At 37.1% G+C, this 19,381-nt stretch overlaps 9 protein-coding genes across 9 annotated transcripts; 6 read left to right on the forward strand and 3 right to left on the reverse strand.

Moving 5' to 3' along the window:
• Positions 1-593: 593 nt before the first annotated feature.
• Positions 594-1,330, forward strand: EV154DRAFT_580926 (uncharacterized protein; the record flags this gene model as incomplete). Its single annotated transcript, XM_051606624.1, has 3 exons — positions 594-822; positions 881-966; positions 1,050-1,330. Coding segments are annotated over exons 1-3 (588 nt in total), but the record flags the coding sequence as incomplete, so codon positions are not given.
• Positions 1,331-3,971: 2,641 nt separating this feature from the next.
• Positions 3,972-4,847, forward strand: EV154DRAFT_499914 (GPR1/FUN34/yaaH family-domain-containing protein). The gene has a single exon (XM_051600534.1). The coding sequence runs from the start codon at positions 4,008-4,010 to the stop codon at positions 4,704-4,706; it is 699 nt and encodes a 232-aa protein (XP_051460429.1). The 5' UTR covers positions 3,972-4,007; the 3' UTR covers positions 4,707-4,847.
• Positions 4,848-5,117: 270 nt separating this feature from the next.
• EV154DRAFT_460142 (iron hydrogenase) lies at positions 5,118-7,151 on the reverse strand. Its single transcript, XM_051597508.1, has 5 exons — positions 6,986-7,151; positions 6,807-6,916; positions 6,141-6,752; positions 5,399-6,076; positions 5,118-5,332 (listed from the first exon to the last, which is right to left on the reverse strand). Exons 1-5 carry the CDS (start codon positions 7,091-7,093, stop codon positions 5,227-5,229), a joined length of 1,614 nt encoding a protein of 537 aa, XP_051460430.1. The 5' UTR covers positions 7,094-7,151; the 3' UTR covers positions 5,118-5,226.
• Positions 7,152-9,045: 1,894 nt separating this feature from the next.
• Positions 9,046-9,641, forward strand: EV154DRAFT_415952 (uncharacterized protein; the record flags this gene model as incomplete). The annotated part of the gene is made up of 5 exons (XM_051595708.1): positions 9,046-9,110; positions 9,168-9,251; positions 9,320-9,372; positions 9,496-9,518; positions 9,570-9,641. 5 exons carry the CDS (start codon positions 9,046-9,048, stop codon positions 9,639-9,641), a joined length of 297 nt encoding a protein of 98 aa, XP_051460431.1.
• A 125-nt stretch (positions 9,642-9,766) lies between these two features.
• Positions 9,767-10,927, forward strand: EV154DRAFT_120163 (Rhodanese-like domain-containing protein). The gene is made up of 4 exons (XM_051593947.1): positions 9,767-10,375; positions 10,430-10,507; positions 10,569-10,726; positions 10,786-10,927. The coding sequence occupies exons 1-4, from the start codon at positions 10,157-10,159 to the stop codon at positions 10,841-10,843; spliced, it is 513 nt and encodes a 170-aa protein (XP_051460432.1). The 5' UTR covers positions 9,767-10,156; the 3' UTR covers positions 10,844-10,927.
• Positions 10,928-10,995: 68 nt separating this feature from the next.
• On the forward strand, positions 10,996-12,515 carry EV154DRAFT_499922 (G-protein alpha subunit). The gene is made up of 7 exons (XM_051600535.1): positions 10,996-11,129; positions 11,210-11,235; positions 11,291-11,601; positions 11,666-11,794; positions 11,844-12,212; positions 12,268-12,295; positions 12,352-12,515. The coding sequence occupies exons 1-7, from the start codon at positions 11,012-11,014 to the stop codon at positions 12,421-12,423; spliced, it is 1,053 nt and encodes a 350-aa protein (XP_051460433.1). The 5' UTR covers positions 10,996-11,011; the 3' UTR covers positions 12,424-12,515.
• EV154DRAFT_120200 (60S ribosomal protein L37) lies at positions 12,263-13,283 on the reverse strand. The gene is made up of 3 exons (XM_051593948.1): positions 13,220-13,283; positions 12,820-12,955; positions 12,263-12,763 (listed from the first exon to the last, which is right to left on the reverse strand). Exons 1-3 carry the CDS (start codon positions 13,220-13,222, stop codon positions 12,624-12,626), a joined length of 279 nt encoding a protein of 92 aa, XP_051460434.1. The 5' UTR covers positions 13,223-13,283; the 3' UTR covers positions 12,263-12,623.
• Positions 13,284-13,411: 128 nt separating this feature from the next.
• Positions 13,412-13,903, reverse strand: EV154DRAFT_536806 (FAS1 domain-containing protein; the record flags this gene model as incomplete). Its single annotated transcript, XM_051604165.1, has 1 exon — positions 13,412-13,903. The coding sequence occupies one exon, from the start codon at positions 13,901-13,903 to the stop codon at positions 13,412-13,414; it is 492 nt and encodes a 163-aa protein (XP_051460435.1).
• Positions 13,904-15,564: 1,661 nt separating this feature from the next.
• EV154DRAFT_499929 (STE like transcription factor-domain-containing protein) lies at positions 15,565-17,838 on the forward strand. The gene has a single exon (XM_051600536.1). The coding sequence runs from the start codon at positions 15,586-15,588 to the stop codon at positions 17,557-17,559; it is 1,974 nt and encodes a 657-aa protein (XP_051460436.1). The 5' UTR covers positions 15,565-15,585; the 3' UTR covers positions 17,560-17,838.
• The last annotated feature ends 1,543 nt before the right edge of the window (positions 17,839-19,381 follow it).

Raw genomic sequence — 19,381 nt, forward strand, 5'->3', positions numbered from 1 at the left:
GCAAATACTCTTGAGCAATCAAATTCGGAACTTATGGAAGCTAAATTGGTCACTTCATGTTTGCTTGGTTCGTTTGCAGGAATGCAACCCAAGGGATTTGCAAATGTTGGCATTGTTGACGTTTGTTGGCATTGTTGACGTTTGTTGGCATTGTTGACGTTTGTTGGCATTGTTGACTTTTGTTGGAAGAATTTGAACTTACAAGTAATGAGCTTGTAAGTGAAGAATTACGATCGAAAGGTTAAAAGCGAAAGGTATGATGATAACCAAAGTAATTGTTAATAGGCACACTTTTTTATTTACTTGTTTTCTCTAAGTCTGAAGGTTTGAATGACAAAGAAAAACGAATACCATTGGAAGTGAACGTCAAATCAAAAATTATAATATCCAATCGCCTAGTACAATCGTGCCATTGAGTTCACCTTTCATTGAAGAATATAATTTTTCGAAAATCGCGACAAGAATTGATATTTGCTTGGGAAAAAACACAAGACATGCAACTCAAGCAACGCTCCAAGAGTTCAGAAAGCTTCAAACAGATCATAGGAAAAACAAAAATCTATTAGCAATAGAGTCCTCATTTGGGTTGTTTGAAAAGTTTATGGGTATTGGAAATGAAAATGCCTTACAGCGTGTTGCAGCTTTGGATTGTGGCGATCACAAATTTAATCAGTTAATGAAATACTCGTTAATTAATTTTACTATCAACTCGATGAGAATAACACCAATACCTACAAATGATAAAAGAACGATCTTTGTTGAATATATTGTCCCCATAGTCAAATACTTTAGTAATATCACGGCCTTAATGTCTTTCCTCTGGTAAGTACGTATTATACGTAAGCTGTTACTGAAATTAACTTCAATGATCGGGGTTTAGGTGCGAAAGAAAGGACAAAGAGTCAGCCTCAAGTATTTTTTTCGTCACTCAAGTAAAAAGCCCAACAACTCTTTTAAATAGGATCGGTACTAAAACAGGCATACTTTTCTAAGTAAAAGTCACCCCCACAAAAAATCCCGATGCATGGTCATGGAGTCCTCAGGGTAAGGAATAAATGATCTTATGATGTTAGTAGAGAAAATAGTTAACCCCTCTTCACACAGATTAAAAGTAACAACTGATATTAATCATTTACTTGAAGACTCCATGAAGAATTTTAGAAGTGCTACAAATGCTTTGAAGAGTATCATGTGTAGATTTCCTAATGCAAGCATGAACACAGTCAAACTAGCCAATGTATATTCTATCCAAATCATCCAAACAAAGATGACACTGATCAAATACTCGTTAAAAGATAAGGACACATTCAAAGCAATTGAGTGTAGCTCCAGGAACCTTTCTCCCCTTCAGTCTTCGAAGTTTTCATTTGAATGTTTGATACTACCACCAAGATCTGCACTAGAGGCTGTTTCACTCCGGTTCATACCAAGAGCTTCTTACAAACAACAAGGGAAATTTACCGTCGATGGATTTATAAATAATTTTATTGCTGAAATTACGAATCAACAATCGTTAGAATCAACGTCAGAAAGCAGCAGCAGCACCTCTATTCCCTCTTTTGAGTCTGAAAATGATACAGAAATAGTTATTGCCAATACAGATTCAGTAGAAGATGACTACCGTACAGTCAGTAGGAGCCTTAAAAGAGTAATCCATAAAGACTTTGATTACAATATATTTTTACAAAGCATGAAAGATTTACAAAACGAATGCACCTTAAGTATGCATGGAATGTCTCAAGCAATAGGTTCATTAAGTGAATCTATTATTTCTGGCGCTATTTTTTCTTCAAAGCCTAAATTCTACTTCGACTATATTTGTACCGGACTTAATGATTTAGAAGCACATCTAAGGAAAACACCTATTCCAATCCTAGGTCCTGCCGAAAAAGAGTTCCTTGATGATAGTGGCATTTTGGCTTATCGTAGCTTTTGGTCTGTTTTGTCCTACTGCGTTGGAGGAAAACTCAATTTAAAAAATAAGCACCCGTAGGTAATCTTTATTTATCATCCTTATAAATATTAACATATATTTTTTATGATCCGATAAAGAGCTATTGAGTTCATCAAAAGCAATTTGGAAGCACGACACATGCGTGATTTTGTAACAACTCCTACTATTTCGTACGCCTGCCGTCAATACTACACGAACTTTACAAATATGTGGACTTATCAAAAGTACATGCATGATTTAAATGTTGTAGTAACTCTAATTATTAGTGCTAATCTTTGCAAACAAAGATTTTTTTGTAAACCCACCCATGGTAGCTTCAAATGCCTCCTCGTCAAAAATATTCTCCTCTGGTAAAAAGGAGATCAAAAAACTATTTATAATGAATGAGCTTTTTGATTATCTTTTAAAGTATAATCGACATAAAAAGAAAAAAAGGGAAAGCTCTTTGTCATAAAACAATTGATGGAGAGACTGTTTCAAATTACAGATACAGCCAGCGACAAAGAAAATACAATGCTGGTTACAAAGTTTTCGTCCGTAGATGCTGATATGTCTTTTTTCGAACATTATAAATGGGAGAAAAGCAGTGTCAAAAAGATAAATGAGAAATGAGCCAAGAGGCATGACTATCTTTGCTCTGCCTCTAAATGTGCTTTTATGATAGAGTTCTATGGGCGAGCCCTTCTTTAAGTTGCGAATCGAGTATATGTCCTTCAAGTATATTCAAAATAAAACTCGGGATTTGACTTTAACAATACAATCAACACAATTTTTTTGTTTTGAAAAAAGTGTAATAGAGCCTTATGGGTGGAAATTTCTCTCAAAGTGAAAAACGAAGCTTCTATGCGTTCTTATTAACATACGATTGTTTTTGTTTTAGGTGATTGGGCAAGGATGTTTTTCTGCAGCACACGAGATTGGTCTAGATATACCTTTGTACCTTGGCTTGTGAATTTTTATACCTGATAGGTTGCTTGAGGTATCAAATGAAATCCAATATTCCACGGCAATTTGTCTATGTTTAGATAATTGGCCCTGGAAAATTTCCAATGGGAAATAAATACTATTGCATCCTTATATGGGTTCCATGAGAAAAAAAGAAGTGTAGGAAATGCAGGCCCGATTTAAAAAAAAAAAAAAAAAAAAAAAAAAAGGGAAAAAGGTGTTAGCAAATTTCTCAGTGCGCTTTTTGTTACTGTCTGCCGTGGGATAGTCGCTTACAAACATGAATTAAAACTAGAGGAATGTGTGTAAATTATAAAAAAACCAGCAGTCCTCTATCGTTATCTGAATTTTTTTTTTTAAGTGGGGAAAGGATAATGATCGTTCTTGTGACGTATTGATTGAGTACAGCTGTAAATCATGAAAATGTCTAAATACAGCTTTATTATCAGTTAGGAACTGTGCGTATTTGACAGAATTTCGGGCTAATTTTCTCCTAATGAAGACTTTATTCTTTTGATGGGAATGTCTAAAAAATCAGCATCACGAGTCGTGAGATCATATCGTTTTCACTCTGAGCGCCATTGAGCAAACCCTAAACTGTAATTAAAGCGAATTTTAAGGGTATGTCTAGGCTGTTCCACAAGAGTGTGGTTTAACAAAAAAAAAAAGGTAACCATAACACATATTTCAAGGATGGAGCCGAATATCTTGCACATATAAACCCAATGTTATTTTTATCGTTGCGTTTGCTCGGAAAGAACGAATTAAATTTCATAGAGGGTTGATACTTCACGACGAATTATACAGCGTTTTTTCTCTTTTTTTTTTTAGTTTTAGAATTCTTGTACCTTGGGAAAATAAATAAGCCTGTCATTTTTCCAAAAATAAAAAAGGTGGGGAAAGTTATGCCAGCGAGATTGTAACACCTTCCTTTCTGAACTATTATGGTAAGTTACTAGATCAAAGAAAAAACGTGACCATGTGAACTATTGGCTGGATTATTTTGAAGTTACATCCAGCTGCATGTTTCGTATAAATACAGAGCATCCCATTGTCTGTCAAGTTTTTTATTTTTATTTTAATAATTTTAACTACAATCCTATAAACCATGTCCTCTATTGAAAAGAACGATATTCAACACCTTGAGGTGGAAATCCCTACTAGCACTGATTCTAGCGAATACCCAGTCGAGAGTAAAAGCAATTCGATCAAACAACATCCTATTCAAGCTCAAGTTGCCAAATTGAATCCCGCTCCCATTGGTTTTGCTGCCTTTGCTCTGTGCTCTTTTGTGCTTGGTTTGTATAACACCGGACTCGTTACCGACTTACCTCAGGTCGCTGTTGGTGTTGCTTTTGGTTATGGCGCTATGGGACAATTTGTTTGTGGTATTTGTGAATTGGTGATCGGTAATATTTTTGCTGCCACAACTATGTTGACATTTTCTGGATTTTTCTTGACTTTTGGTATTATGATGATTCCCAGCTCTGGATTTCTTACACTTGCTATGGCCAATGGCGGACTTGAGGCTGTGCACATTTGTATGGGGCTTGTCCAAGTCGGTTATGCCATTGCATCTTTCCTCTTCTTACTCGGCACTCTCCGCCAACCCATTTTAATTCGTCTTGTACTCCTTCAAGTCTTCCTTGCTTTCTTGACCGGCGGTATTGGTGGATTAACTCAGATCACAAATTTCACTCTTGCATCCGGTTGGATCTCCTTCACTTTGTCCTTAACAGCTTGGTATGTCATGGCCGCTATGCTTTTCACTCCCGAGAACACCATGATCAAGCTCCCCTTCTTTTAATTGTACTTTCTATTTTTTATCGTCTTTTACTATATACCACTTTCCATTTAATATTATTATCATGCTGTCTCCTTTCTTTATCGTTTACGGCCCCAGAGCCCAATGAATTTTTTTTAAATAAAGCTTTGTATTCACTACTAATTTACATGTGGATAATAATTTATCACAAATGATATTGCGGGTTACAAGCTAAATATAATAATAAAAATAGGCTGTGAAGTGACGGATGTTGTGGGTAGAGTTTATCCGATCTACGATTTTGTGCGCCTTCTCATCTCAGTTTAATTGATTTGGGAGGACAAATCGCTATTTACAGAAAGAGAAAGTTTGATTTACACAACGGAAATCAGAAGATCGTGCTCTTTACATATTTCCAGAACTCTTAAAGCTTTCATTTAAACAAAAGTGAACCAAAACCTTTACTGACTCATAATGCTTTTCAGCGTGCATATTTATATATTTTTTTTAAATAGAAGTGCCTTTTTTTTATTTATTTATACTCTAATACTTGTTGGGGAATCTACCATTTGGTTGCAAGGGGGTTTCCCAAGTTTTGAGTAACGGCGTGGTATTGTGTACGAAGCAACTGTTGTGCTCTTTCAGAAGATGGGTCGATAATCCATTCACTAGAGAAAGAAAGAAAATTAGTTGAAAGAAATGAGAAGATCTTTTTTTTTTACGAGTCAACTTACTTGTAAATAGCTTTAATTATTTCATTATCTTCTGGTTTTACACCTTTTGAAGATCGATATAAATCTTCAACATAGCTCACCCAGTCTTTTGCATTTACAATCTGTTCTGTGTCAGCCGGTAATTGACCACCACCATTGGCACATCCACCGGGACATGCCATCACCTCTACGTAATGATAGTTGCATTTACCCGTCTTAATTTTACGCACAACATTTTGAATGTTTCTGAATCCATAAGCGGTGGCAAACCTTAACAAAATCTTGCCATCATCTCCGATTAAGAAATATTCCTTGACGTCTGCATTTTTACCGGTTTTAATGACTACGCGAGCGGAAGGCTGTGTGGGATCTGCGTCCTGGATATGAAACAAATCTCGCGCTGCGGATGCGAAAATATACTCCAATGCACCACCCGAAGAAGATCCTGCTACACCATAAGACGTTTCGATACCAGTAGCAGGATCAATCCCGACCTTGTTGAACATGTCATCAATGGGACTCTCTGTCATTGTTGCGAAATCCAAGTTCTGCTCATGGAACATTTTATCGATTTCGCTGGTGGTCAATACACAGTCAACCTCACGTGTCTCATAGGCCTCCAAAAAGAAATCAGGTCGACTTGCTTCCAGCTTTTTATCGTAACATGGCATAATTGATACATGGTATATTTGGTTTGGACTAGATTGTAACATGTAATGAATTAGTCATTTCATATTCATAGAAAAACGAAACCGCAACTCACGCTAATCCAGATTTCTTTGCAAAATAATCTTTCACCAAAGATCCCATCATTTGTTGTGGTGATTTGGCAGCTGTTACATAAGGCAGTATTTCACCGTGTGTCTTCTCTGCATAACAAACCCAGCCGGGACAAGAAGATGAAAGCATGGGTAAATCTTGATTTACAGCCGGTGCCTCATCAGTTGTAGCGGCCTTTCTTCTTCTGGCTCTAACTTTAGGTTTACCGTCTTCGACAGCCTTCTCGAGATCTTGCTTTTGCATGGCTTGTTCCAAAGCATCGCCTCCGTTTTGCATATAACGCTTGAAACGATCATTGAATTCACGAGCCGACTCGACAAGAGATAAATCTTGGGTGAATGAGGTGTTGAATACGTGGTGCGCTCCAAGATAATGCTTAAAGAAATAGACAAGTCGATGATGAACTTGGAGAAGTGTAAGACGGTATTTGGCAGCTAAAGAAGCTCTTGATTGTGGACTGATCGAAATGACAATGGTGCGATGGTCCTGGGGCTGATTCTGTTCAAGAGCCGTTTTATTCTGTTGTAATATCTTAAAGAGTTCTTCTTGTGATTGCATTGAAATTAAGACACTTTCTGCAGAAGTTACGCAGCCACTTTATATTTGTCAGCAAGACATGTTTTTTTTTAAAAAAAAGATCTTTCTTTACCTGCATGCTAAACAATCGTCCAAAGAGATAGAGGCCTTTTCAAGTTTCTCTTCTCCACCGTCTTGTGTAATTTCGTAATAACTACCTTCGTCGTCAACTTTGATTTCGGTCTTTAATCAAACAAATAAAAAAATTAATATACGCTTTAAGATAAAGAACAAAGCTGTCATGTTGCTTACAGGTCCTTGTGTTTCAGACTTTGACACTTCAACAGGCTTTACACAAGCTTGTGAAGGAGCAATATAATCGTTAAGATCGGTCAGGACAAGTGCCGATGAAAAAGCCATTGTAATTTGTTTAATGTAAGTGGTAAAAGGTTACAGTTAGCTTACGGGCGAACTCAATCAATTCTTAGATAGGTCGGAGCTACACAGCCAGCCAGTGCTAAAGGTCGGATAGGCCAATTAAATTCCTGATTCAGATTATGCCTCTAAAAAGTAAAACCAGGTTTTCGATATGGGCGATATCGTTTTCTAAATTGAGATACGTATAAATACGGCTGGGAAATCATTTCCCATGGAGTTTATTTATTTATTTTGAGATGATGACAGATGTTTTTGGAAACAACGGTGTCTCACTGCCATAGCAACCCACAAGTTTCGCCAGTTTAACATTTTATAAATGTCCAATGTTCATCGAGAAAAAATATACAAGACCATCATTGATATAATGAGGTTGGTGGTAAAAAATCCAATGTATGGAAAGAAGAATGAAAATCTTAAAGACATGGATGGACTAGATGATGTCTTTAACGAGGACGGGAATAAAGTCGTGTGTTGATAGACATCACTGATCCAAATATATTCTTCGCTACTACAATATATCTATGATCAAAGTGAAAGTGTATTTTATGAAGACTGTCGAATTTCTATGGGAAGAGTAGGATTAGCCATTTATCGCAACAAAAACAAAAGATGTCTTAACGCTTCTAGGGAGAAAATATTACACATGGGAAATTACTGTTATTTTACAGACATGCATCCAACAATGATACGAGATTGTATAGAAGATGAGCCAGGAGGATTAAATTATATCACGCGGAGACAATTACGTCTTAGGATTGAAGCAATAACTAAATGTTTAGCTACTTGTTCGTCCAATAATAACAGTGGATTATTGATTTCAGAGAAATTAGAGGAATGCTACACTCAAAGGCATTTGATTGAAAATAGCAAGTGAGCTAGATCAAATAACAGTCTGAACATGAGAATTCATTTCGTGCAAATAATTTATATGTTTACAGCCAAGTGATTGGGATTAATTTGAAACAAATGTTTGAAAGTTTGTCACGAAACAATGCTCCATAACTTTCACTTTAACTTTATATCATCTTGCTGTCTTTACATGACATTCCTTACACTTGTAGATATATCCCCTTTTTTTTTTAAATTAGCAACACATTTTTATGAAAAAGTTGTTGGAAAAATGAAAATTCCCTGTTGGGACATCTCGTTTTAGATGTTCACCTGGAACACCTTTTTAATCAAGGAAAAGGGGGGGGGGAGAAGGGGCTGACATCGTTTTTATAGTGTACATGTCTATTATAACTATATTTGGAAGCTTTGATTTTTTGTTGTTGCTGTAATTTGTTTATTCAAGATGTAACACGTTAAATAAACGTCTATTCTGTTCCGTTCTATTCTTTTCTAGTATCCACCACAAGAAGCTAATCTCTGTTCCAACTTTTTTTTTTTTTTTTTTTAATTTTTTTTTGCTCAAGTAAATACAATCACACCAAAATATAAAAAAAGGGTCTATTAAGCCTATCTATTGCTCAACTATTGACACTTGATAAGGTAGCATACACCTATTAGAGGACAATTGATTTTATAAAAGTGAATTCCATGTATCTAGCCACAAACAAAAAGATCGCCGCTTTTTTGTTTCTCCGAAAATGGGCCAATTGAATTGGTCACCCTGGCACAATGAGTTCAAGCCTTTTTTTATCTTTCTTAATCTTGAATACAATTCCAAATGAGCGCAATAAAGATTGGTTATTTGCTAGTCAGGTGAAATTAGGAACTTCATTCTTCAATGTGTTTGAGAGAGTCTGACATTTATTTAATATGACCCCAAAAAAGAACACTAGCAAAGCCAGTAGCGAATTCCATCAAGACACAAGCCAAGAGCCATCCCAATTTTAAGGCGTTTTGTATTGGTGTTGCTCAGGTATGAAAAAGGGAAGGGAAAGGAGCTTAGGGCTGACAGAGGAATGGTTTAGCGTTCGCATCGTTTAGAAATGACCTTAAAGATGAAGTTCCTTGGGTATAAAACTGAGAAAATCCGACCTTTAAATGATGCCAGGTAAAAAATACGGAAGAAGGCATGTCAGAACACGGTGCTAATTAAACAATCCGATAGGGCTATTGAGAGTGGAGCCAATTTTCTTTCTGAAGCCTTTGTGTTTTCAGTAGCAGCATCTGTGATTCTGGCCGAAAATTGGAGGTAACCTATATAAAAAAAGGAGACTATTTATTTTTTCCGCAGTAATTTTAAAGTTAGGAGAACAATAGATCGCGAGTGACAGCCAAAAATCGCCGAAATTATGTAGACGATGCATTGGAAAGTTTGGAAGAAAAGAATCAATCATTGACGGAATTACTAGAAGAGACACGACAGATGAACCAGACAAACGAAGATAGGTTGAAGCAAATAGAGAATGATAATATGCAATTAAGAGGTCTCTTAGACGAGGTAAAAAAAAAAAAAAAGGTTTTATTATGCGTAAGCAACACCAGTAGCTTACATTCATTTGAATTTTAGGTTCTATCCGTCAGCATGGGATTGAAGCGACATACAGAATACCAACAACAACCCACGATGATTCAACTTTAAAAATAAACTTTTTTTAATTCTCATGTCACACAGCATACATTTTTACAAGTGCCAGGAATCTGTCAAAAGGGAATATGACTATTTATGTAACAAAAGGGTTACTATAGCAACAGTTTTTATAATAAAGCATTCCCTGATCACCATGGTAGACACGTGTTACACATAATGAAAACGCCGGGCATTGGAATTTTCCCAAGAGGTAAGGGGCTTGTAATGAATTAAAGTTGGCTGCTCAAAGAAAAAAAAGGGGCTATAGGAGCAACAATAACAAAATGCGTATAAATTAAGGCATCTTTTTTTATTATTATTCTTGTGCGGCATCCATATAAAAAGATACCCGCGCGCGCTGTAAGGGGGCCAAATTGAAACCGTCTCGCACATGATATGACTCTTCTGTTGGCGTGTAATTAGATCTTTGCAAAGCAATCTGATGCAATACTCGTCACCCTTTGAGTCTCCGCCAAACTCATATTTTGTTTTTCTCAAGGATTTTTTTATTTTTCTTAATATCTAAAATGTCATCTAGAAGAATTCTCCAAAATGTACTTGTGCAGTCCATGCGTGTCACTGCCATGAGAAGCTTGAGAGCAGCTCCCGTTCTCCGTGCTAGTATATTGACTAAGGACGTACCTACCTTTACCAGACGTCAGTTCAACAGCCAAGCCAATGAGTCAGAGATCTTTAAAGTAGTTGACTTTAACGACATTCAAAACATTATCAAACGAGACGGCAAGGTAAAAATGAGAACTCAGTGTCACGGATTAGCGCTGATGCAACTGAAATAACAGGGATATGATTTAATTGATGTGCGCGAAGAAAAGGAAGTTGTGCAAGGCGCTATTCCCACAGCCAAGAACGTGCCATTGGTAAGAGAAAATATGGATGTGGGTATGTGGAATAAATGTTGACACATGTTTTAAAAAATAGAGCCAATTTGCAAATGCATGGACATTATCGGACAAGGATTTTGAACAGCAATTTGGATTCGCAAAGCCTAAAAAGGAATCCCAAGTGATTTTGTATTGTTTGGGTGGTGTTCGTAGTTCACGCGCAGCCGAATACCTTTATAGTTTAGGATATAACAAGTAAAGTAAAAGGACAAATTAATCTGTACATAAAAAACTCACCATGTTAATATATATAGTCTCCAAAATTATATCGGTAGTTGGGCTGATTACGCTGAAAAGGTAAAGGAGAAATAAGCCTTTTTCTCCTTGTTCAAATAATACAGAATAGTCCCCTTTCACAAGAAAGATATTGTTTTATTTTTTTACCCCTATTTTGTGGTATTATAAATATATATTTTGATTATTTTCCTCCCCTTTTTTTTTTCTTTTTATCTCTCTTTTTACTTTTTTTATACATAAACAATGGGTATTTGCATATCAAACGAAGAAAGAACTGAAAAGTTACACAGTTACAGTATTGATCGCACAATAGAAGAAGAAAGTCGAAAGATGAAAAATGAGTGTAAAATATTATTACTAGGTAAAAAGCCCTTATATAACCAAACAATCCGCATTCATTGTATTTTATAAACTAACATTTATATATATATATATAAAAAGGTAGCGGAGAAAGTGGGAAATCCACGGTAATAATAACAATACAATGAGTATAAATAAAGCCGGACTAACAAAGGAACACAGATCTTTAAACAAATGAAAATTCTTCACCAAAATGGATTCAGCACAGACGAACTATTAAACTGGAGAGTGACGGTCTATCGAAACTTGATTCATTCAGCTCAGGCAGTTGTGAATGCTTTAAACGAATTCGAATATCAACTTTCGGATGAAAAGGTCCAATACGAAGCACAAAGAATCACGGAATATCGCCTACAGGAAATTATTGACCCGTTAGTGATTGACGCTGTCATTTCTGTTTGGCATGACCCTGCAGTCACCAAGTTGTTAGACGAAAAGGCTGCCGAGTTTTACCTCATGGACTCTGCACCATAGTAAGACATCATATCCATTCTTACTTATTCCTTTCTTTCTCATATCTCTCATTTTCACATCTAGCTTTTTCGAAGAGATCAAACGAATTGGCAAAGCAGATTATATCCCAACAAAGCAAGATGTGCTGCGTGCACGGTCAAAGACAACCGGTATTGTCGAGACACGGTTCTTGATGAACGAAGTGAACGTACAGTAAGTGCATCAAAGCCATTTTATCGATCAGGTACTGATATCAATATAGCATGTTCGATGTAGGAGGACAGCGATCAGAACGAAAGAAATGGATTCATTGCTTTGAAGCAGTACGATCCATCATCTTTTGTGTGTCATTATCCGAATACGACCAAGTTTTACTGGAAGAATCACGACAGAACCGAATGATGGAGAGCCTGGTTCTGTTTGAATCAGTGATTAATAGTCGTTGGTTTAGCAGAACCATCATGATATTGTTTCTAAACAAGATTGATCTGTTTCGAAAAAAGATAAAAAAGATACCGCTGGAGAAATTCTTTCCGGACTATACTGGAGGCTCTGATATCAACAAATCCTTAAAGTATATTCTTTGGCGTTTCAATCAAACAAACAGGGCAAACCTCAAGATATTTGCACAGTGAGTGAGATCAATCATGTTGTTATTATTCATTCTAACATTGTTATTGTTTTAGTGTGACACAAGCAACAAACACATCCGATGTAAGTGCCAAATTGCCACTTGTCTAACACTTGTCTAACCCTAATCCTACAAATAGATGCAACTGGTATTCAACACAGTTGAACGCACGATTCTTAACATGAGTTTACAAGATTCTGGTATCATGTAAACCCACTAATAATTTTCTCTCTTTCACTTGTATTTTTTTTTTTTTTTTGAGTTTGACATTCAATCCTCAAATGAACCCCCCACCTATCCCCTTCCTTTTTTTTTCTCTAATAAAACTTTAATAAATAATCGCATATATGAAAAAAAAAAAAATTATGCAAAATCAACCTTTGTTTTTTTTTAAAAAAAGATAAAAAGTGTTTAAGCAGAGGCAGCAACGACCTTCTTGGCTTGAGTACCTTCACGGAAACCATTCTTGAAACGACGTTGAACATCCTTCAAGTGAGCCATACGACCGGTACCGGTAGTCTTTCTGCGTTGACCCTTTTCAGACCAGTTGACTATATCCTTTTATTTAGTTTTTTGATTTTTCTTTCCCGCTTTGTTATTTACTTACAAGATCTAATCTTGGCAGCAGGATAACCACATTGAGCACAGGTTTTCTTTTGCTTGTGGAAGGCACGATTACCACAACGACGACACAAGGTGTGAGTCTTGGTGTGACGCTTACCGAATGAACTTGTACCCTTAGACTATTTCACCAATTTTGTTTGAAGAAAAAGAAGTTTAATATACTAAACTATAAAAGAGAAAAGTGACATTGCATCATCAACGCGCAAAAGAAATAATGATGTTCCACGTGTAATGTAAAAAAAGGATGTATATGCATGGTGCTACAGGCTACATCCAAGTTGCTATCCATCCATCCATCCATCCAATTCCATTCCATACTCGGTAATCTAATTTTCGGCGCGTTGATGATGCTTCTGTCGATTGTAGGAGACGGGATTACATACCATTTCTTAGAGATTAGTACGTAGAAGGAGGGATATGCCCTATTGCGGATGGCGACACTCAATGACATGCCCCCCGCAGGGTGCGGTCAGCCCGCGCACATCTGACTTTTAAAATGATGTATTATTTATTGAAAAAAATAAAATAAAAAATGCAATATTATGCAAAGACGTCATTTTGTATGCCGAAAGGTCCTACTTTGCAGGTCTCAACAGGTGATCGATTTTGTAAGCATATCCATTTATAGCTTCGATATAATGCACAGTATCAACAGTTGCATGGTCATTGAGTACGGTCTTTTGAGAAAAGAAATGATGCTTGACATGAATGGAAGCACCTGACATTGATTTGAGAGGCGAGTGAATACGTTTAAGAGCGTCTGGGTCAATTTTGGACCCTCTAACAATATGGTTGCGTAAAAAGTCGTCTAAATGCTCACGAGTGTATAGGTCCAATTCATTTTTAAAGGCAGAGTTTACGGGACAAAAGACGGTGATCATATTATTGTCCTTGTCGTCTGTGTTATTGACAAGGTGAAATACATCTTGTACTTGAGTGAGGACGTCCATAAAAGTAGACAAGGAAGCATCAGGCGCTAATTTATCAAATAAGGACTGTGTAGAACAATCCAAAGAAGCTGGTTTGTAATCGGGTGCATTGGGTTCATACAATAACTTTTCAGCCATCACACTATAAAAGATGGGCACGGAGAATAGAAAAAATAATAAAAACTGCATTTGTTTATTAAAAAAAGAAAAAAAGAGGCTTTTATTTGGAAAGAAAAAAAGCCCTCTTTAAAAAGGGCTTCCTAGTGCTATTTTCTAATTGGCTCTGAACCTGATACTGTACCACCACCAAATAACCTAAAGTGTTTGATAAATACAACTCCGCACCGAAAATATTCGACACTTTTCACAAAAATTTGAGTTCCTTTAGTCATGCATTTTTTTAAAACCAAAAACTTGTTAATAAAAGGTATCTCAAATTCTACCAAACTTGACAAAATAGCAATATATATATATATTTTGTAAAAAGAAACTTTTTTATTTACGTTAATAAGTGGTATTTGAGCCACGAGCTTTTTTTACTGCCCGGCATCTATCGGGCATACTTTCTACAAGCTTATGACACACTTCATCCCCCAACAACTTCCATTCCTGATGAAGTGCAACCTCCAATTCATTAAGATTTTGAAGCTGGGCTCTTCTTTTAGCAATCCTTTGTCCCAGGAGGCGCCAAAGGTTCTCAATCGGATTCAAATCGGGACTTTGAGCGGGCCATCGCTCAAAGCCTGCAATCCCAGCCTTCTCTTTCCACCACCTCGTATATCCTCCTGTATGGCATGGGGCACCGTCTTCTTGGAAAATAAAGTCATGACCATATTTCTCTGTCAATTGTTCAAGCCAAGGGAGAAAGTTTTGACTTAAACAATTGACATATTTTTCTTGATCGACAGACCCTTTTAGTGTCACCAAAGGGCCCAAACCGCCTGCCCAAAAACATCCCCATACCATCACTGATCCCTTACCAAATTTAAATGTTGGTAAAACAAATCTATCCATATACCTTTCACCCTTCTTTCTAATAACTCTCACACCACCGTCGTTGTGCCTGAGTGCGAATCGCGACTCATCGGACCAGATTACCTTCTTCCAGTCATCTAATGTCCAATTCATCTTGTCGTCGACCCATTCTCTTCGCGTTTTTTTATGTCTAAGACTCAAAAACGGTTTTTTGGAAGGTCTGCAAGAATAAAAACCGTTTTTGCGAAGTGCATTCCTCAATGTCGTCAGGCTGATTGGATCGGTAGCCTTCGCAAGATTTTGCATATGAACACTTAAAGGTTCAAAGGAGTCCCTTCGAACTAAAAGCGTCAGGTGATGCTCAGCTCTTGCTGTCAGCTTTGCTGGTCTTCCTGGACGAGGTTGGACAGTCGTGATCCCTTCAGTTCGATACTTTTTTATAATCGTAACAACGGTTGTTCTAGGAACGCCCAATTCTTTGCTGATTTGGGTACCTGTCCATTTGGCATGCTCTGCCAAACCGCAAATGACTCCACGATCGAAATCTGAAAGTTCCTTGCTTTTTCTAGAGACTTTGTTAGTAATGTCAGTAAGTGGCATGATAAATTGTGTAATAAAATATGAAAGAATCGTTGAACGAAGAAAGAGTAGGTTTATTTATTTTTTTGGCTCAAAACGGAAGTGTCGAATATTTTATGTGCGGAGTTGTATATATCTCGGAAAACCCATTTTCTGACCCGTGACACACACAACAACAACTCAAAAATGCAACAAATAAAACCCCCTCTCTTTCTCTCTTTTTTCCTATTTCCCTCTCTTTTTGTATTATTTATTAATTTTTGAATATGATTTTACTTACTCCCAGTCAAGAGAATACTGCCGAGAGACTAGACATGATTGAAACGTTAAAGTCATTTCTGGCCACAGCACCCAATGGGCAAGAAGATGCCATCAAGCAGCATGTGTTGAGCACAACGGGTGAAAGCATCACTTGTGTCAGATGGAAAGATGCATTTTATATCACAGGTACAGATATTGTTCGATGTCTCGTATTTCGTTTTTATGCATTCGGCAGACCTGTTCAAAATCTCAAGAAGTTTGAAGAAGGCATCTTTAGCGACCTTCGTAATTTGAAGCCTGGGACAGATGCTATTCTAGAAGAACCCAAGTCTGCTTTTTTAGACTTATTGTTCAAGAACAATTGTATTCGCACCCAAAAGAAGCAAAAGGTCTTCTTTTGGTATTCGGTTCCTCATGATAGACTATTTTTAGACGCTTTGGAAAGAGACCTGAAACGCGAAAAATTGGGCATTTATCCTACCTCCGTCTCGGTTGCTAACCCTGCAGAGTCTATCTCGCTCGACACTACCCAAGCCATGTTTGATGATTTCCGCAAATCCATGCTGACCGAAATGAACTTGCAACCCTTTTATTCCAATCAGCCTTCGTCATCATCAGCATCACCCAGTGTAACATCAGAGTCTTGCTCAGTCTCTGACAGTTCAGTATCCCCTCACCTCCATCATCACAGGGTTTCATCATCACGTGAAGGTGATCTCCAGAAAGCTTCTTCTGCCATCTTTGGTCAATTCTCTCTCTTTGAAGGATCTCCCACTTACAAACAACGTAGACGCAGATCCACTCAAAAGTCACAACAAGAAGCTCAATCGAAATACATTCGTACTAAAAAGTCAACTACCAACACCACCAACACCACCATTATTCCTGACTCAAATACAAGCACCACTGCCTGGAGTTCAGATACTAGCAACACCAATACCGATGATGATAGTACTCACGTACGTTACTTTTACTGCCCTTTGAATACATGTGGTAAATACTTTAAACGTTTGGAGCATATGAAGCGCCACTTGCGAACACATACCATGGAACGTCCTTACTTGTGTGACCTCTGCGGTAAGCGTTTTTCAAGATCCGATAACCTGGCTCAACACAAAAAAACACATCAGCGTTTGCGTGGGATGAAGACTCTGGATGAGGAAGACGACGATGAAGATGATTCTTCTTCTTCTGATGAGCGACATTATGTATACAATGGTAAAGTCTCAAAAACATCCTCCAGCATTGGGAGACGACTTGTTAACACTAATACAGGTAAAGGTGTTACATCCATCCGAAGAGCTGTCGACATGACCTCTATCAATTATCGATCCAATGGGAAACGCTTAACTCATAACAACAATAACAACAACAACAACAATTACAAGCATTCAGATGACTTGTGGTCACCTCATGACCCTAATGACAACATTGAATACATGAAGGCTGAACCTCCACAGTTATTGATTGTGCCCGAGTTATCCATATCCACTGCCTCTACTGCCTCTTCCTGTGAATCTTCACCTATATATACAAGAACACTCCCTACCATCAAGGTCGAAGATACCGAACTATTTTACGATCTTTCCAGTGGGCAACAACAAATGAATGATACAGCCATGATGATGGAAGAACTCTTACCTCCTCAGCCTAACCAATATTGGCAAGATAACGAATCAGCAAGTGATTGGCAAAGAAGAGTGGATTGGGATCAATATTCAACGATTCGACCTTCGGGCAATTATGATACGGGAGAGGACTTGATGATTGGATATCAAGATATTCAGTCTTATTACTACTTACATCATCCATATGCATATCCACCTGCATCTTCGCCTTTGTTTGGTCCTACCAGTAACACCACAGCCAGTAATAGCACCGTGACCACCGCAGCCAATAGTCCTGTTACTCGAGCTTTTGATCTGTATCCTTACTCTGAAAATCCAACCATGACACCAAGCGATGCTTTACTTCACTAAATCATCTTTTTTTTTTTTAATTTTTCTTTTTTTTTTCTCCCCCTTCGTATGTTATTATCCACTCACCCTTTCATCTGTATATGTCTGTACTATTCTTCATATTTATATTTCCCTTCTTTTACATTTCTTTTTTATTCATCGACATATATTCACAAGCATTATCTGTATAGTTTATTAAAACAAAAAAGCATCCCCTATTATTATCAATAAAGTAAACAAATAAAAAAAAAAAAAAGAAAACGTTTTCTGAAACGTAAACTTTAAAAAAAAACAAACAAACTTCGACAATAGAAAAAAAGATCAGAACGGGGTTTTTGTATTACATAACCATTTTTCAGTAACTGTCAAATGCCAAGCAAAAATAAAATCTTTCCTTTATCCTCAGCATTTGTAGCAGAAGCATGGTGAGAATATACTTGTGAATATTTAACACTGATTAATTTTTTTTTTAATAAAGTCTTTTAAAGTCAATGGGGCACAAATAAAGGGTCTTTATTAACATGTTGAAGTGGGGTCCCCCCTTTTTTTTTTTTGGAAGTGATGAGGACTTTTTGAGACCCAGCTACAAGCTCGGACTTCAGCCAAATAAGGGCAATGGGTTTACCCACTCGCTACTACTACTACTACTACTACTACTACTACTACTACTACTACTACTACTACTGCTTGCTTATAGACCACCGCACCCGTTGTAAAGGTCAAATTATAACATTATTTTTCGGTTAGCTAAATGCTCACAAAAAGACAGACCTAAACAATTTGAATGTATCCGAACATCCATTGAGATAATATTGCTGTAATATGTGGAATTTGATCAAGAATCTTGAATCCAGTGATCATCAAGGTCGACAAATACTAACGAGAGAATTTCTTGTGCATTTCAAGTACATTAGCATGGTGCTGGGGATGCGCAGAAGAGCTCAAAGTGTATTGCAGCTGATGCTAAAGTAGCTTACACAATATGATCACTTATAGAATGATGTTATCATTGATTTCTTTAAGAAGAACAAAATAATAACATACGCAATCAACAACAGTTCCCTGTTGCAGGATTATAATAGAAACCACACACTCAAGTTTCCGGATAAGATGGCGCTTTATTTACAAATAAAACAGGACACAAATAAGAAACTAGGATGAACGACCTTTATTTGTTACATGTGTGAGCCCTTGTATGTTCTCATGGAACAATAGATTTTTTTGTCTATAAATGATATCATCAACACACAATCAAGGTGCGTGCTTGTGTGTGTGTGCGAGCATGGCGTTACTTAAATCAGCTAAGCAGTTTTTAGTGATGCGCAGGCACAATCCTGAATGCTCTGCGTAATGCTGTACACGCGACAAAACGTCATTATAGCTTTGCATGAACAGAAGGTTACAGGTGCTGATACAATTCTTGAATATTATGAATCTACTAGCATAAAGTAAATTTCTATCCCTCACTCTAAATAGAATCGAATAATTAAATCACGGTGGTGCGTTCAGGCAATGGCATAGCAAAATATATAAGACGTATATATTTATGGGTCGTACTTTAGTAGCGTCTGCTCTAAGAGATAGTAAACTAAATACCAAATCAAGAGTTGTACTCCTATTCCACATGGTACAGACACACCTACTTGAAGCAAGTCTCATTAGAGTTATAATCACTCATTGATGGGCAGCAGAGTTCGTTCACTCAGGCTAAGATACTAGAGTCTTTTCATGCAACGCCGGATTTTAAAAATGACGGAAGCTTAAGTTTACCTAAACTTTGATAAAATATAATCTGTTTTTTTATCGCCATTTCTTCCTTACTGTAAATGGCTGTGGTCAGACT

The sequence above is a fragment of the Mucor mucedo genome, assembly GCF_025094135.1.
Source record: "Mucor mucedo strain NRRL 3635 chromosome Unknown EV154scaffold_20, whole genome shotgun sequence".
In the NCBI taxonomy this organism is placed as follows: domain Eukaryota; kingdom Fungi; phylum Mucoromycota; class Mucoromycetes; order Mucorales; family Mucoraceae; genus Mucor; species Mucor mucedo.